We start from the raw sequence: 18,641 nt of genomic DNA, 5'->3' as shown, positions 1-18,641 counted from the left end.
TGTAATCAGTGAGTGAGGAGGAAAAATGAGAACAAGCCAGATTTCTCCGTCTCTCCAGAGAGTTGGAAACCACTGTCATTAGTGAGGTTTAACTTCTGCTTAAGGTTATCAAAATCTAAAAACCAAACCCAAACAGAATCTTTATGATGTGAGTATTTCTGGGAATGTGATCAATTCCCCTTATTATTACTATATAAACAAAGGCTTCCCATCTGTCAGGTCTAATTATGACAATAATAACTAATGTTAGATTAGGACAGTTTTTTAACACTGAAAACTTCAGTCACCAAAGCACTTCTCTATCCCTGATTTCATCTGACTCACCAAATAGCCTGAGGATATAGGTAAGGCAAAGTATCACTGCAATCATGCTCTTTTTTACGGACAAGACATCGGAGTTTCAGAAAGTGTCTTGCACAGTTTATATAGCTAGTGGAGCAAGGGCTCTAGAATTCAACTGTGTCCCGATTCTGAATTTTATACTCAATATTTGATATCACATGCCTCAACTACAAGCTGACCTACTAATCGGTGTTAACTGACTGCCCACACACAGGGCTACCATGAATTACTCTGCAAATCGTGGCCTACAAACACAAAGGCAGCCATTCAGGTATTGGGTGGGAGCTGAGACCCACTCTTCCCACCTTTCACCAACACTACACCCTAGTTCAGATGTGAGCCTTTTCATAATTTGTACAAAGGTACCAGTTATGTAATGAGGAAGCCCTGCCCACATACACCAATTAACAAGTTTACCACCTCCCTCCTTCCTTTCTTACCTCCCTGTAACATTCACCAACCCCTGCGTTGACCATCAAATGGAAATCCTCATATTGGCTTCTGTCTCACAACAGGAGACACATCAAATCCATTAATTCATTAAAATAAACATGAGACAAACAACTGTATGTCAGGGCTGTTCTAGGCACGAGGTCTGTAGTGGTTAATAAGGGCCCTGATCTCACGGAGCTGATATTTCAAGCAAAGGAGAGACAAACCAACATAAGAAAAACATAAGAAGGGATGAGTGTGACATACAGAATTAAATTAGTTGACATAATAGTGACTGAATAGCTTACTTAAATGAGGGGAAATCAGGAAAGTCCTCTCCAGGAGGTGCCATTTAAGTCGATATTGAAATGACAAGAGAAAATCCACCCAAGGAAGATCAGGCGAAAGAGGATTCCAAGAAAATGAAAAGCCCTGGGGCGAAAACAAGCTTGATCCATTCAGCAGGCACGGGAGAGAGTCAGGGTGGCTGTGCAGTGAGGATGGTGAGTGTGGCTGGGGGAAGAAGCTAGGTGAGTAGGCAGGGGTCAGGTTGTAGCAGAGCCCGTGAGCCAGGTGGGGAATCCGGACTCTATTCTAAGTAGAGTGGGGACAAAGAAATTAAGAAGGGGAGTAATGGGTTCCGATCCACCTTTCACAAAGGCTCTTTCTGGACGTTGTGTGGGGAATGGAATCTGATGGGGAACAGAGGAAGACTGTGGTCGCCTTAAGGAGACGTGGGGTTGGTTGTGGGGTGTCTTGTGGCCCTGAGGCTGCTCAACTGTTCAAGCTGCACCAGAGACTACACGCACATGAGACCTCTTCCCGGATCTCTGTTACTCTCTTGGGAGCCTAAGACTACAGGAAGAACGATCGTGGATGGTTGGTGCTGACTGGTGTCTACCGAAGTTTACCTTATTCACTCTCTGCAGATCCCCTCACTTCCTCGGGTAGACTAAGTTGTTTGGCTTTCCTGTGCCTCAAGCAGCTGGTGTGTACACCTTCGGGCACACTTTACACCATGCACATGTCGTCTGCTCCACAGAAAACGAGTTCTGGGAGGGCTGTCGGTTGTCCTCGCCATCCCTGTGTCCCTAATTACCTGACACCTAGTACTTCACAAAAACGCAATCATTAACGTCCGGTGGGATGTGTAATGCGAGAAATGCATCCCACGAGCAGGACACCCCAAGCCCCAGTCCCTTACCTCTTGGGTGAGTCGGGGTCAAAGCAGGTCTTGTGCACATCGGCCACCTCGGGGTCGCAGCAGTCCCCGTCGTCAAAGTCGTTCAGCATGTTGTTGCACTCCACGTGGCAGAGCCCGTCCCTGCGGTTCCAGGAGTAGCACCGGCCATGCAGGCGGCAGTCGCCCCCATCATAGCCTGTGAGTGGGTGCTCACACTCAGGGTCACAGTGGTCATTGCCAATCTTGCTGGGCTCGCAGTTCACAAGCACAACCCGGTGGCGCAGGGTGGAGTTGTGGACCTGGTGGACGCTCAGCTGCCAGCTGATGTTGTAGCGGCTGAAGGCATGGTTCAGCGCCTTGTGCTGCCGGCTGATCTGCTCCTCGCGCACGGTGGGGTTCAGGCCCTCATCGTCACAGATGTTTACCACTCGGTAGCGGATCACCTTCTCTCCCTGGAGGGGCCGGTGCCCATTGTAGTGGGAGATCAGCTCCACGTTGTCACAAGCCGTCCGTCCACAGAGTGGGGGCTTCAGAGGTGACACAATCTCAGGCTCAGGCTCAAAGCCATGCAGAACCTCACGCTGTGGGAACTCCCCATCTCTAAAGGGGGCCCACTGTTCTTCCAAGGGCTCAAAACTGGCTGTCAGGATGAGGGAGGCCAATTCTTCCACTCCAGCTGGACGCTGAGGACTGTGCCGGAGATGGCTTTGCGGGAGGGCGGTCGACCAGAAGACCAGGGTGCCCAGGTGTCCACGAAAATAGCGGCCGTCTTCAGAGCTATCCCCCCCCAGAAGCAGAGAGCGACAGGATGCCATGAAGGGGCTGTTCAGGGGACCAGATTGCTCTGGGCTACTGGCCACCCGAGTGCCATCCACATACAGAGCCATACGATGTCCATCATAGGTGGCTGCCACATGTGTCCATGTGCCTGGTTGGTAGCGACTGTTGCCAGTCACAATGGTGGCTTTCTTCACACGGTCGGTGCGAAGGGAGAAGAAGAAGCGAGCGTCTCGCCTTCCTATGTCCTTCCCTGAGCGGATCCCTAGGGCCCAGCCCTTGTCACTGACAGTGTGGGAGCAGTTATCAAACACACCTGGGAAAGAAGGAAGAATCGAGGGGAGAAATACCAGATACAAAGGGGATGGAGAAAGGGAGAAGAAAACCCATATAAATAGCAAGAATGTAGGTTTTTAGGGGGAAAAAAATAAGTGATACAGATTCCCCACCTGAGATGCCTATCCAGTAACCCAGAGCAGACCATTCTGGCAACTTCGATCCCCAGAAGGAATCTGACTTGAGATTTGATCCAATTTAACTCATTCTGGTATTTTTCAGTCATCAGAATAGAAGCGAAAAAGACGATGTCTAATACAAGTGATAAATGTGCTCTAGAATTTGTCACAAATGTTCCTCGTGCTGAGTCCACATCTTCCCCCCACTTCCTCAGAAGCCACAGGGTGGGGGCAGTCACAGTTTCTAGGAAAAATGGTCATCTCCCACTCCCTCAAAAGGTCCTTTGTGCTCATTTGAATATTGAAATGATGATTCTCACAGGGGACAGGAAGGAGTTGGTGAACCGGGAAGTCCCTCAGAGAACACTGTAACAGACATCATTCCTAGCCCACTATCCCCTCTAGTGCCAAGGACACCCATCCACAGTGAACAACTGTTCCCCAGCTTCTGCCCTGCCCCGCAGTCCCAGACTGAAAAGAACAGTCAAGGCAGTTATAAGAATGATTGTTCTATAACCGGTGATGCCCACCACAGTACAGAAGTGAAACTCTACAGGATAAATGAAGCTGAAGTTCCACACCACCCACTACTTGACCGCCTTACTTACTGAATAAACAAAGAGGGGGATGCTTGGAGACAGCTAGATCGTCAATGTGTTGGAAGCAGGCAAAAGGAGTCGGATAGAACACAACCACATATAAAAGAGGAATCCCGAAGGCAATTTGGACGCCTTGAATATTCCCAGCAGCCCAACTGCAGTTACGAACCCACCATCCCTTCCCAGCACCTCTTCTACTACTAGTATGTAGGTAGAGTCTTGGGAGCAGACTTTACTTGTAAGTTACACAGAGGCAGTATATTCACGTAAGAAATGCTTAATAAACATTTCCTTAAATAATGAATAAATGAGGGGCGCCTGGGTGGCTCAGTTGGTTCAGCATCTGACTTCAGTTCAGGTCATGATCTCTCAGTTCATGAGTTCAAGCCCCGCATCAGGCTCTGTGCTGACAGCTCAGAGTCTGGAGCTTACTTTGGATTCTGTGTCTCCTGCTCTCTCTGCCACAACCCCTGCTTGTGTTCTCTCTCTCTCTCAAAAATAAATACGCATTCAAAAAAAAAGTTTAAAAAAAATGAATAAATGATGAAAAAGTCTGCTAGCCTTGGGATCACATATCTGAGGCTAACAGCACAAGTTGTTCTCCCCCAACCTGGTTATAAGAATTGTATTTCTTACCCTGAGCTCCTATACAATCCAACCCAAACAGTAGTTCTCTATGGAGAGTCAGGACTTAAAAGCCATGAGGCCTCCTGTTCTGATTCCAGTCAAGTGTTTGTAAAAGTCGCTACTTTTTCATAAATGCTAGAAAATTTTTTCTTCTGTCTCTAGTATAAATCAGTAACTTGTGATCTAAAAAAATAAAATAGAATAAAATAAAAATAAATAAAAATAACAAGACAGGGTCACCAGAGTGGCTCAGTTGGTTAAGCGTCTGACTTCAGCTCAGGTCATGATCTCATGGTCCGTGAGTTCAAGCCTTGCATCGGGCTCTGTGCTGACAGCTCAGAGCCTGGAGCCTGCTTCGGATTCTGGGTCTCCCTCTCTTTCTGCCCCTCCCTTGCCCTCTCTCTCTCTCTCTCTCTCTCTGTCTCTCAAAAACAAACATTTAAAAATTAACAAAAATAATAAAAATAAAAATAAACAAGACATTCTTTTTAACAAAAGCAACGCTAACGGTTAGACTTTGAAGTCCTGGTGAGGACTAGGTATAATGCAATGATGATGTTCCAGTTTTATTCATTGAGGAGGGTGTTGTTTTCACACTGAGGTCTGTCTGGTAAAGGAGCATAAGAGCTCCTACATTAACAGATTCTTGTATGGGGTAGACTTCCAACAGGGCAGACAAATCTAATGAGGTCAATAGTAAGCTCCCTGCTTCAGAGTTTCAATTTGGTTAACTTATTTTGATAAGTACATTTAGCCTTAATTATGTCCATCTGCTGACCTATGAACAAATGTACTACAATACTTAGTATTTAATATCAGGACCATAGAGTTACTAATCTCTCGACTAGCAAATATCTGCTGGCTTTTAAGAAGAAGAATTGGAGAGGCTATTTCATATTTGTTGCACATAAATAGATGTGTCTACAGATCTTTCTTCACTTATGAAGGAGTTACTTCTTTATCAACTAATCCTAAGTTGAAAATGCATTTAATGTACCTGCCCTACTGAACATCACAGTTTAGCCTAGCCTCGCCCCTACATCTCAGAACACCTACGTTAGCCTACACTTGAGCAAAATCATCTAACACAACGACTATTTTACAATAGAGTGTCAAATGCCTCGTGTAACTTATTGAATACCGCACTGCCAGTGAAACACAGAATGGTCATATGGATACAGACTGGCTGGAAGAGTATTAGCTGTTTACCCTTGTGAGAATGTGGCTCACTGGAGCCACATCCCTGCCACCCAGCATCACAAGAGAGTATTGGACCATCTACTGCCAGCCTGAGAAAAGCTCCAAATTCAGTATTCAAAAAGTACAGTTTCTACTGAATGTGTGTCACTTTCACAACATCATAAAGTCAAAGAATCATAAGTTGAGGGGTGCCTGGGCAGCTCAGGTGGTTAAGCTTTCAACTCTTTATCTCAGCTCAGGTCATGATCTCATGGTTCATGACTTAGAGCCCCGTGTTGGGGCTGTCGGCCCAGAGCCTGCCCGGGACTCTGTCTCTCCCTCTCTCTGCCCTTCCCTTGCTCTCTCTCTTTCTCTCTCAAAATAAATAAATAAACTTTAAAAAACATCATAAGTTGAACCAATATAAGTCAAGGTCTGTCTATATGTGAGTTGAGGTATAAATTATTAGGCTTCATATATAAATTAACAGATAATTTATATTTGGCATCTAGTTGCAATTTTGAACACTTTTATTTACTGTTCTTAGAACTTCCATTTTAGCATCAATAAAACAATTGTTTCTACTTATTTATCTCATAGGAAGCTATAAAATTATTAATAGTGTGCCTAAAATGATATTTCTAACTTCTTGAGAATGACACAGAAGATGTAATTTTGTCAAACTAGTCTAGATCTGATTAATCCAAGTGTTAGTAATTATATTAGAAAAGATTTATTCAACAAAAGCACTAAAATAGTCATTTTAGTTGGGAGCTGTAGCAAATATGATGCAAATACTACTTTTTAAATGATTACCAAAGTAATTATCCTTTGCTCTCTAATTTAATAAGATGTCCAAGTAGCGTATGAGAAACCTCACTCGGTGCTTAGATGACTGCATTTTATTTTTATTTTATTTTTCCTTTTTTTTTTAATGTTTACTTGTTTTGAGAGACACAAAGAGAGAGAGCATGAGTAGGGGAGGGGCCAAGAGAGAGAGGGAAACACAGAATCCGAAGTGGGCTCCAGACTCCAAGGTGTCAGCACAGAGCCCGACGCGGGGCTCGAACTCACGAACCACAAGCCGGCGTTGGATGCTTAACTGACTGAGCCCCCCAGGAGCCCTTGGATTAGTGTCCTTCCAAGAAGCGGAAGAGAGCTAGCCCCCTGCCATGTGAGGATACAAGGAAGGGTCACCTGCAAACCACCTAGAGGATTTTACCAGACACTGAATCTGCTGGCGTCATGATTTTACACTTGCCAGCCGCCAGAACCGTGAGAAAAAAATTGCTTTTCTTTAAGCCACCTAGTCGATGGTGTATTTGTTCCAGCAACCCAAGCTAAGACACCAATGTTATCAGCCATAGCTGCAGATCAGAACCACATGTGAAACTTTTACAGATACAGGTTCTTGCAAGCCTATGCTGACAGCTTCTGCTACCCAACGTATTTACAAAAGAAGTCCGTCTTCTCACTGCTGCCTCATGTATGGAAATGCAGAAGACAGAAGCTGGGATTAGAAAGACGGTTATCAATGGTAAGTTAAATCAGACATGAAAGCGGAAAGCTCGTCTGAAACTGCTTTAAGCCATTTATTTAAGAATCGCATGTGATCAGGCGTTTTCCTACAACCTGTGCAACCATCGTACATACTTGCTCATTAATTCAGCAAACGAATGGAATGAGAGGCAGCTAAAAGAAATAAGGGCTTGTTAGGAATAGTGCACAGATATGATACTGACAGGGACCGTGGCTAATTGATTGTCGAGGAACTGATAATTAATTGGGGCTTTTTATTATCATAATAAAACTCATATTTAAGAGTACTGAAATGAAAATAAATATCCAACACTCCCAGTGAAAGATCTATTACTCCAAAAGAAGAAACTGTGGCACTGGCTAACGTCTCCCTGATAATCACTGCCATCAGCCCCAACTTCTTTCATAAAATCTTGAGTCCATCCTTGTGAGGATTTTCAAAATTCCCAAGGCCAAAGTAAGCAAATATTTCTATCCTCCCACATTGTCTATAGTCCATACTAGTAATCATCCCTTCCTCCAATGTAGAGGACATGGATAGAAAAGTATGATTCTCTTATCTCTTGGGACTGAATAAACCAGTACAGTTAGGCTGAAATTGAAGCCTCTGCTCAAACACAGACATAACCCCACCTCTGAATCTGTAACTTGAAGCTCCATGCTTCAGCCCTAGCTGGTGGGGAGAGGATCATCTTGGTCACTTGAAGGACCGTCACCCTATTAAACCACACTGGATTCTCATCTCATCTCACTGTCTTGCTCCTTGTGGAAAATGAAATTTCACTTGGAATTAGTCATTTCCATTCATCAAACATTTACTGACCATCCCATTCATGCCAGACATAGCAACTCATTTCAGCTTTGGAAGAAGAAGCAGTCTTTGCCCTTGAGGATTTTTAGTCTCATGGGTGATTGGAAATATTATGAGGTGACTTCAACCTATCAGGACTTAAGATCAAGGAATACATAGGTGAGTGAAGACAGAGCCTGATCTCATACAGTCCAGTCTCCTAAGGGGAGAAGACTGATACCTGCTCTTGAAGAGTGGGGAAGAGTTGGCCAGGAAAAAGAATTATGGATCACTCTACACAGTGGGGACAGCAAGACGGAAGGCACCAGGGGTGGAAACAGGTCAAAGCAGGTCGTGCATAACACAGTAAGGGGCTTGGACTGAGGAGGTTAGGGACTAGCTGAAGATTTCCCTACTGCTGCCAAATGCCTCTGATATCCCGAGAGCACACAGAGGAGAGGCAGCATGAAACACCCCATAGCTGGCCTTGCCCTGCACACTTGGTCCAACTGCAGTTAAGGAACTTTCCAAAGCTTGCAGATGGACAACTGTCACACAAGAAATACATGAACGCTACAAGAGTTCTGTGTAGTCAGTCTGCCCACGCACTTGCTCAGGAGATATTTATGAACCAGTACTAGCTGCCGATCTCAGTATTTGTGCTGGGGATTTCTAGTGATCAAATGGTTATTTGACATCATGGAGCATTCGGTACAGTGCGAGAGATAAGCCTTAAATAAGGAACTACAGTGAGATATGCTGACGGTTAGAAGTATAGTCATGTGAACAGCAAAAGAACCTCTTTATTAAAATATGGAGATGATATGGCAGAAATTCTCCCTGAAGTTATTAAATGGCAGCTTTCTAGCATTGACCCACCTTGTTAATAATTTGATTGTATCCAAATCTGCCTAATGAAACTAGGGGTACTCTGTTCCCAATCAGATTGTTTGAAAAGGTTAGGGAGACCTAAAGCCAAGGAACTCCAAGATGGAAGTTCAGACATTCCCAGAGCGAAGGTCATGACCATTCACCCAGAAGCATTTACTGTAAAATTCCTTATATCAAATATCCACTTCAGCTGAGTCTTCTAAATTGGGATGCGGTATTCTTTTTGTGTTTTTTCTCTTACTTCTTAGCATGTAAAGATATCCCCCATTTGGGGCACATGGGTGGGCCGTCAGTTAAGCATCCCGACTCTTGACTTCGGCTCAGGTCACGATCTCACAGTTTGTGAGGTCAAGCCCCACTTCGGACTCTGAGCTGACAGGGTGGAGCCTGCTCGGGATTCTCTCTCTCTCCCTCTCTCTCTCTCAAAATAAATAAGTAAGCATTTAAAAAAAAAAAAAAGGTAACTCCGATTTATATTTGAGCTTTCCAAAGCAATCTGGTGTAACTATCATTCAAACGGTAAAGCCGTCTTATGAGCTCGGCAGGATAATGGTCACCTCATTGTATAGATGAAGATACCGAGGCTCTGAGAAGTCGGGTGTCAGGCTGGGTGCAGAGAATACACTAGAGCTGAGGTGTCGTGGTCTTGTATTGTTTTCCTTTTCAGTGTGTCCTGTCGGTTCTGGTGAGCCCGTCTGAGCCAGCTCCACCACGGTAAAGACCGACAAGGAAAACAGACACAAGCTGCCAAGTGTCTCCTTCTCCCTCTGACTAGTAAAGTAGATGTGTGTGTTTTGCTGGTGATCTGATTTTCTTATCACTTAAAAGGAGGAAATGTCACTTCAAGACTTACTATAAAGCCACAGTAATCAAGACAGTGTGGTATTAGTGAAAGAGTAGACCTACAGATCATTGAAACAAGACAGGAAGCCCAGAAATACACCCACATAAATTGAGTCAACTGATCTTTGACCAGGAGCAAAAGCAATACAAGAGAGCAAAGACAGTCTCTTCGACAAACTGCTGGATCAATGAGTCCACATGCAAAAATATAAAGCTAGACACAGACCTTAGAGTCTTTACCAAAATTAACTCAAAACGGATCATAGACCGACACGCAAAATGTAAAACTATAAAAATCCTGGATGATAACAGGAGAAAACCTAGATGACCTTGGATTTGGTGATGACTTTTTTAGCTGCAACACCAAAACATGATCCACGAAAGAAATAGTTTCTCAGCAAGACTCGATTAAAAATAAATATAAAAACTATTGCACTGCTAAAGACAGTATCAAACCAACGAGAAAACAAGTCACAGGCTGGGAAAGAATACTTGCAAAGGTCACATCTGATAAAGGACTCTGCTCCAGGACACACAAAGAACTTGTAAAGCTTAACAGTAATGACAGAAACAACCCAATTTCAAAGCGGGCCAAAGATCATAAGAGATAACTCACCAAAGACCTACAAATGGTAAACAGGCATATGGAAAGATACTCCACATCATCTGTCATCAGGGAAAGGCTAACTGAAGCCAAGAGATAACACCACACATGTCATAGAAGAGCCAAAATCCAGAACACGGACACCAAATGCTAGGAACATCTGGAGCAACAGGAACTCTCCCACGTTGCTGGTGAAAATGCAAAATGGCACAGCTGCTTTGGAGGACAGTTTGGTGGCTTCTTGAAAAATTAAACAGGGGCGCCTGGGTGGTTCAGTCGGTTAAGTGTCCGACTTCGTCTCAGGTCATGATCTCGTGGTTCACGAGTTCGAACCCCGCGTCGGGCTCTGTGCTGACAGCTCAGAGCCTGGAGCCTGCTTCTGATTCTGTGTCTCTCTCTCTGACCCTGCCCCCATTCATGCTCTGTCTCTCTCTGTCTCAAAAGTAAATAAACATTAAAAAAAAATTTAAAAAAAAAGAAAAATTAAACATATTCTTATCATATGATCAAGAAATCACACTCTTTGATATTTACCCAAAGGAACTGAAAACTCTGTTCACACAAAAACCTGCACACAGATGTTTGGAGCAGCTTTATTCATAATTGCCAAATCTTGAGAGCAACCAAGCTGTCCTTGAGTAGGTAAGTAGATAAATTAACTGTGGTGTAGACAGACAATGGGATGTTATTCAGCACTAAAAAGAAATGAGCTACCTAGCCATGAAAGAAAGAAAAAAAAAAAAACATGGAGGAAGCATAAATGCATATTACAAAGTCAAAGAAGCCAATCTAATAATCTATATACAGCATGATTCCAACTACATGACATTCTGGAAAAGGCAAAACTATGAAGGTATTAAAAAGATCAGTGATTGCCAGGGGTGAGGGGAGACACATGAACGGGCAGAGCGGAGAGGATTTTTAGGGCAATGAAGATAATCTGTGTGATGTTATCATGATGGATATACGTCATTTTACTTTGGTCCAAACCCAAAGAATTTGCAATACAAAGGGTGACCCTTAAGTAAACTCTGGACTGGTGATGATGCTGTGTCAATATAGGTTCATTCTTGGTAAAAAAAAAAATACAATGTACCATGCTGTACCATGCTGGTGAGTGACATCAATCATGGCAAAGGCCATGCATGGTCAGGGCGGAAGACATACGGGAAATCTCTGTATCTTCCTCTAAAATTTTATTGTATACCTAAAACTTCTAAAAATATTAAGTCTTAAAAAAAAAAAAGGATAAATGTTGCCTCCACTTTGGATTTTGAGCCTTAAAATGCCTATCCACTTTAAGCATCCAGTAACCAACCGTGCCAGTTCAGCACAATTTGTCCACCTCAGATCTGCTGTTCAGCCCCTTTGACCACAAAGGGGATCACAGAGCTCCCTGCAAGCTCATGTACACGTCCTCAGGAGGGACACCAGACCTGCTTTCTTAACTCCACCAGGTAGGAGCAAGATGGACTTTGATTCAAAAGAAAAATGACCAAATCCCCATTTAACAGGCCTCTCTCTTCTCGGCCTAGCAGAGAGGAGGCTGATAAGACCAACCCAATCTAAGCCAACACACCATACATGGTACAACTCTGAACTTGTGCAACACTGAGATTTTACAAGTTTGGATGTATATGTGATAAAAGCAAACGTGTTATAACTGGTGTTTATTCATCAAAGTCACATTCTTGGGAGGAACAGAGGGACCAAGTCGTTCAGCATGATTTATGAAATCACTCAACACCAGACTGAACTAGGATAGCCCACGGGTCGGAAAAATGAGATTGAATGATGTAACTTGAAAAATGGTGGTGGTACTGAGGCCAAACATTCGGACCACGTCATCTTAAAACTTTAAGAATCATTCTTCCAGCTCTCGCTCAGAACTGGCTCCCGTTATGCATCAATGTCTGCTAAATTGACAATTGTCCAAGCACCCTACCTTGTATTTAACATAAGGTTTGAGAAAAAGGAAAGTAAACTGGAGGACTACATCCGATTCATTGTATTTCTGCTGTAAACTCCAAAACTCATTTGTAGAGACCATGGGTGTCTTAACAGAGCTGCGTACCCATCTGAGTCTTCAGGAAAAAGCATTTGCATCCAGCTCTCTATTACTATAAATTGCGTTTGGTATTAATAGAATCCATTTCCGTCAAGGAGAAAAGCCTTCTTCAAACTGGGATACAGTCTCCCTGAGTGTTTGTGAGAGATTTTAATAGTGGCAAACATCATAGCTAAAGAGTTACAGACAACTGTTTCATGGGTAAGTTTGTCAATGTGGCCCCTGTCGAGGAACAATCCTGCTTCTCTGCATTCCTTAGGTTCTTTCTTTGTGCTCAGGAGATCTGCTGCTTATGACAAGAGGAAATAAAGAGACCTCAACTACCTTTTACGAAAGACCTACCATGCGCCACCCCTGTTAAACCCTACCACAAGTGTACGTGCTGATTTTATGATCCTCAGTTACAGACTAAAACCTGAGGATCATAGAAGTTAAGCAAATCATCCACAGTCTATCATCTAGGAAGGGCCAGAGACGGGGACCAAAACCACGTCTGTTTGACCAAAAAGCCCCAGCTTTTCCCATGATACTAAAATATCTCAAATACTGAGAAACAAGTGTCTAGTTACTGCTTTGAAGCAAGACCAGCAACACAGGCTGGTGGGCGTGGCAGCAACAAAGATGCGGACCGCTCTGAAGGCGACTGGGATCCGTCTTAAAGGACCGTGGAGGCTAACATCCACCCCCAGAAACCGTGTGCAGGATAGACAGACTGGCCGGCTGCCTGACATGTCCACGTTGCCCAGTACCTAAGCTGAGAGGCGGGCTTGCTGACTTTCATAAGATTTCTGGGTGGTCCCACAGGCCTTCCTGTGACACATGACACTCAGTCATCAACTCTAGGGGACCCTGAGGCAACACAGAGTTTCTCACCCCAAAGCCAGGACAGCAACTGAAGGTGGAAGGGAGGCCCACGTAAAGAACCCTCGACGGAAAACTCCCTGGGGCGCCTGGGTGGCTCAGCCAGTACTCGGGCGCAGTTCATGATCTTGTGGTTTGTGGGTTCAAGCCCCGTGTCGGGCTCTGTGCTGACACTGCAGACAGAGCCTGGAGCCAGCTTCAGATTCTCTCTCTCTCTCTCTCTCTCTCTCAAAAATAAATAAACATTTTAAAAAAATTTTTAACTGAAAACTCCCTTCCAAGCCAGTCGCTTCCACCCCCACTTTCTCCTTTTCTTGGTTTCCCCATTAGGTATTAGTGGGGAAGGGGACCCTGTATTAGAAGAGAATGTAACAGAAAAGGGAGGTGGGTGGTCCAGGTAGGAGCTGCCCCCACCTCTCAACCAATCTGCTCAAGCTGCTCTGCCCGCTCGCTGGTGGAGAAGGATCCGCCAGAAATCTTCCCTCTCCCCTACTGGAATCTTCCGTCAGTTGGTTTTGACCAGACAGAGGGAGTTACGTTTCCACAGTGCTCTTGGCATCATAATTATGAGGAAAGTATCATCGACTCCAGAAGTTATAAAAGTCAATATAAAGTGCGATTAAAAAAAAAAAAATCTTCTGAGAACTGTCAGGAATCAACCTGTCCTTGGCATTCTTATTTTATGGTAATGACAAAAGGGGGAAAGGAGCATCTCATACCCTTTTCTTCAAAACAAAGGAGTATCTGTGTTTCAAGAACATTATGTGAACTTATTTCAGACTGTTGAAGTAAATGGAAAAGAAAAAAAAAGGCTATGAGAGGCTATGCAGGCCCAATGCCGAGAAGGATGCATAGAGATTCATTCTCTTACACGCCCCCAATTAAACCCCACTCTCCAGTCAACATGTCATTTTCTGACATCAATGTCCTAGCCCCGTAAATAATGCCATATAGCTCCCTTCCTGTGAAATGCCCCCCACCCATGAGCATGTCCTTTGGAAGTCAGCCTGAGCTCCACCTTGTCCGTGAAGACTTCCTTGACCGTCCCACAGAGCGGCTCAGGGAGCTGCATGCTACTGTGCTATTTTCTTTACACCATCAAGCAATTTGAGGGTGCTGTGAGGGCAAGAGCCTGTCTCGGACACCCATGAATTTCCCACAGGGTCAAGAGAGGAATGGGTTGTAGTTCCCGCATTGCATCGACTCTGTTCCACAAGTCAAACTGAGTCATGAGTCTTGACTCAGAGAAGAAACCTTCGCCACCAGGGTGGGGGTGGGGCGTGGGGAGGGGAGACAGGCAGTGTGGCCTAAAAGCCCTACAACTGCACGTGACCCAGAGGGATGACACAACGGGGACTGAGCTTTCTCTTCACCGTGTAACCGTGAGTGCCTGGACGTCCCGTGACGCTAGACGTCTTTTCCCCAACCCTCGCAGAATACGCTGCTTCCTTGTGGCTCCTAACAGATGCATTATAGCACATGCAGTAAAACCGACTGACATCTTCTCTTGGGCAAAGCCCCACTTTGGAGAGAGCACCTGTCCATGGCAGAGCCCCGCAGAAGGGATCGTTTAACTACAACCACAAGCCAAGGTGGTGGAAGATAAGGTAAGGCCCAGGCAGAAATCCTGCCCTTGGCACAGGGATGGCCACAGAACGTCACTTTCAGGAAAGCCCCACGGCAGAGTTCTCTCTGTACTTCTGGGAGAATAAGAGTTGGGAGAGTCCTGCTTCTCCCAGAAGGCCCATCAGCTTCCAGGAAGGTGAAGTTCTATTCAACAAAACAGAGGAGTCATGCACAGTGTCATCAGCTCTGGTAACTAAAAAAACATGCTGTATGGTGCAAGTTTGTTTTTATGAGAAAAATGAGCAAAAAACAGAGCCAGGTTAGGTCATGACCATAAATCAACCTGATACAAGGCAAGGTCTTTTCTCAGGATGTTATGCCTGCGCCCCCCCGCCCCCCAGCCACCCAACATGTATATCTACTGCCTTCTGCAGAACTACTTACCCAACAGCCTACCCCCCCAGAGAGGCCATGAGGGGAACAGAAAGGACCAAGGAGGAGGAGACAGGCCATTCATCAAGGACCACACAACCTGGCAGACAGCAGGGCCATGTCAGCAGGAAGAGGAGAAAGTGAAAAAAGCAGCCCAGGGAGGTGTTTTTCAGCTGCTCTAGATAACTTTCCTTCCAGACGGGATTAGGCGCAGCTTTTTATCTGTGAGTCCAAGCTTTTATAAATTAGAGCACAGAGTGGGAAAATCCTCCTGGGAACGTTTCACTAGCATCTTCCCAGCACATTTGTCAACATCTTCTCGCAGTCCACTCTTCCCCTTAGTCACGCTCTCGCTGTGCGCAGAGATGGTCAGAACCGGGATGGGGGGCTTCCCTAGCTTTCCAGAGACCGCTCAGGCAGGGGTGAGAGTCAATGCAGTGGCTTGGCAGGGAGAGGAGAGAGCGGGGAAGCACAGAGTGAGGTGGTCGGGGACAAGAATCCAAAGGCATTTGCAACCTCAGAAGCCATGGCCCGCACAGGACCTCAGAAAGCAGCTAGCAAGGGAGCTAAATCCAAACACTACCACCTTTTACCTGTAATCAACAGTGTCTGCCTACAAATTCAGGCTGAAAGGGTCCACAGACCCCCTAACAGGCCAACTCTAGTCCAGGGCTGTTCAGATCTCCCTGAACAACTTACTTGGGTTACTGTGGGTATGAACAACCCAGGGACCCGAATAAATGCAGATTCTGATTCAGTAGGACCCGGACGGCACCTCAAATTCTGTATTTCCAACCGGCTTCCAGATGAAGCCAACGCTCCTGGCCTTCATACCACACTACGAGTAGCCGGCTTCTAAAGGAGAGCAGATCACGATCTCTGAGAACGGGCCTCTGTCAGCAGTGGGTGAGGGATGGAGCTCAGCTAGCTAGTGACTTCGATACATAAAGCTCCTCCGCTCCCACCCTCATCCGTGACTGCGCCTGGGGGCTCAGTCAGTTAAGTGTCCGACTTCGGCTCACGTCATGATCAGGTCCGTGAGTTCGAGCCCCGCGTCGGGCTCTATGCTGGCAGCTCAGAGCCTGTATGGAGCCCACTTCAGATCCTGTGTCTCCCTCTCTCTCCACCCCTCCCCCAGTCGTGCTCTGTCTTCTCTCTCTCTCAAAAAATGAGTAAGCATTAAAGTATATATATATATATATATATATATATATATATATATATACACATATATACACACATATATATGTAAAAGAAAAACAGTACAGTCCACCCAAACAATATATTTTTGGTAGAATACTATTCTACCTACAGAAATAATATTTTTGGGAGGCTGGGGGAATTGGATGAAGGGGGGTCAAAAGGTACAAACGTCCAGTTGTAAGTTAAAGTACTGGGAAAATAACACACAACATGATGACTATAGTTCACATCACTGTAAGATATATTTGAAAGTTGCTAAGAGAATAGATCTTAAAAGTTCCCATCACAAGGGAAAAAAACCTTTTTTCCCCGTTTTTCTTTTCTTTTCTTTTTTTTTTGTATCTATATGAGATGATGGAAGTTAACTAGACGTATTGTGGTAATTTATAATATACAGTCAAGTCATTACGCTGTAGACCTTAAACTTAGATAGTGCTTTAGGTGAATTACGTCTCAATAAAACTGAAAGATAAATAACTGAGTAAATAAATAAAATTTTCAAAAATAAGACAGACGGAGGTAAAACTCAGCAAACGTCTAAGATGGCAACACAGGAAGACCCTGAATTCACTTCCTCCCATAGACACACCAGCTCTGCAGCTACATGTGGAACCATTTCTTCTTTATAAAACCTAAAGCCGTGGGTGATGGGCATTGAGGAGGGCGCCTGTTGGGATGAGCACTGGGTGTTGTGTGGAAACCAATTTGACAAGAAATTTCGTATTAAAAAAATAAAAAATAAAAAAATAAAAAACCTACAGCCTGGCTGAGTGATGACTGTCCATCTGGCAAACAAGCAGGTAGGAGAGGCCGGGACGGGTTCACCACAAACCCCATCCTCAGCATAGTGACCCACAACCAGGAGGGAACTCAAGCCCAAAGGTTCTCCCTGAGGAGTGAAAGGTTCCAGCCCCTCACTGGGTACCCCAACGTTTAAGATACACGCTTGAGAGACAAGCCCCCCCCAGAACATCTAACTTTGAAAACGAACGGGGCTTGTGTCCCGACAAGACACGACTAGCGATCTGAGAGCCATCCACAAAGAGTCGGTGCGCTCTGACTCACCTGCCCAGGGTCCAGCTCAGATGCAGCCAATGTTGCCCAGACTTCAAGTGAAGGAAGCCCATCTGCTGACATTCAAGTGCTGGCCAGAGGGGCAGGTGTCCAACATGCTCTGTCCAATGATGCCCACGTGCATCGCAGCCTGCCAGAACGCATTCTAGGGATGCAGACTGGCTGGGCTCTCTCGGTGCTGCTCTTTACTGCGCCCCGAGCTCCAGTAACTCCCGGGAAGCAGCTTTCAGACACATCTGTTGCCCTGATTTTTGCGGCTGCTGCCTAGGGGATGCCCCCTCGGTCTCCTGGCTCCGTAGGTCAGGGGAGCTTGCGTCCCCTGGTCCCATGGGACTGTAATGATGGTGTCACCAAACACATACCCCTATCTGGTGTCCCGATTTCTGCCACTGTTGCCAGGGAACACATTGTCAGGCTTTGGTGGCCAGTGAGTTTATGATCCTGACTCCCACAGATCCGTACCAAGGGAGAAAGGGTGCTTAAACGGCTACCACCCGTAGGACAAAGCAAGAGGCAGCAGACCCAGGAGCTTTGTCTTTCTGTGGACGAGGCCAATTAGCTAACCCTCCTGACTGTGGCCCGAGGGGCAGGCTTCCAATTAAACACGCATCTTGGGGCTGACTGTCTCCTTTCCAGAGACCCCTGAATGGTGGGCACTGTCTTCATGCTCTCCTTATGCCATGCTCCAGAGCACCAGTGTCTGGAGGGGAGCTTGACATGCATCTGGTATCTTGGTTTTTATTCGGGTGGAGGCAGGGGTGTCGTATTCCTGGGATCCACGGGACTGTGGCAATCAGACAGACCTTCCTTGGCAGGTGGTTTCCACCCCCAGGCACTGCATGGAGAGCAGATGGAGACACATTCGCCAGTATTTCTACGAAGGAGGCCTCTTTGCTTGTGATGGAGCTCCGGACAGAAGGTCAGGCCTCAGAGGTGACACACATTTAGTGGCCTACAGAGCTGCTCTCAAGGAACATGGGCTGTGGACACCATCGTGGCTCTCCCTCTGCCTTGTTCCAGAGTGTCCAGAGAGGACCCAGAAAAGAACTCAGCTGGAGCCCCCGTTTCTGGGACTGCCGGCCAGGGTTGTGAGATGATGCGACCACATCATCAGTACCTCAGGACATCTCAGGACATTTAAATTCTTTTTCTCCCACATAAAGAAATAAATATTGG

The 18,641-nt window shown here is 45.5% G+C and overlaps 1 protein-coding gene across 2 annotated transcripts in view; it reads right to left on the bottom strand.

The window, feature by feature from the left end:
• PAPPA2 (pappalysin 2) overlaps positions 1–18,641 on the bottom strand; it is a 269,050-nt gene that overhangs the window by 231,520 nt on the left and 18,889 nt on the right. For both annotated transcript variants that reach the window (XM_042976274.1, XM_042976275.1), the window contains exon 2: positions 1,979–3,050. In XM_042976274.1, coding sequence (XP_042832208.1) covers positions 1,979–3,050 — 1,072 coding nt within the window. The remainder of the gene's footprint in view (positions 1–1,978; positions 3,051–18,641) is intronic.

Source organism: Panthera tigris, chromosome F3, assembly GCF_018350195.1.
Source record: "Panthera tigris isolate Pti1 chromosome F3, P.tigris_Pti1_mat1.1, whole genome shotgun sequence".
NCBI lineage: Eukaryota > Metazoa > Chordata > Mammalia > Carnivora > Felidae > Panthera > Panthera tigris.
Note: the sequence above shows the minus strand (reverse complement) of the source record. Positions and strands in the feature narration are given on the sequence as shown.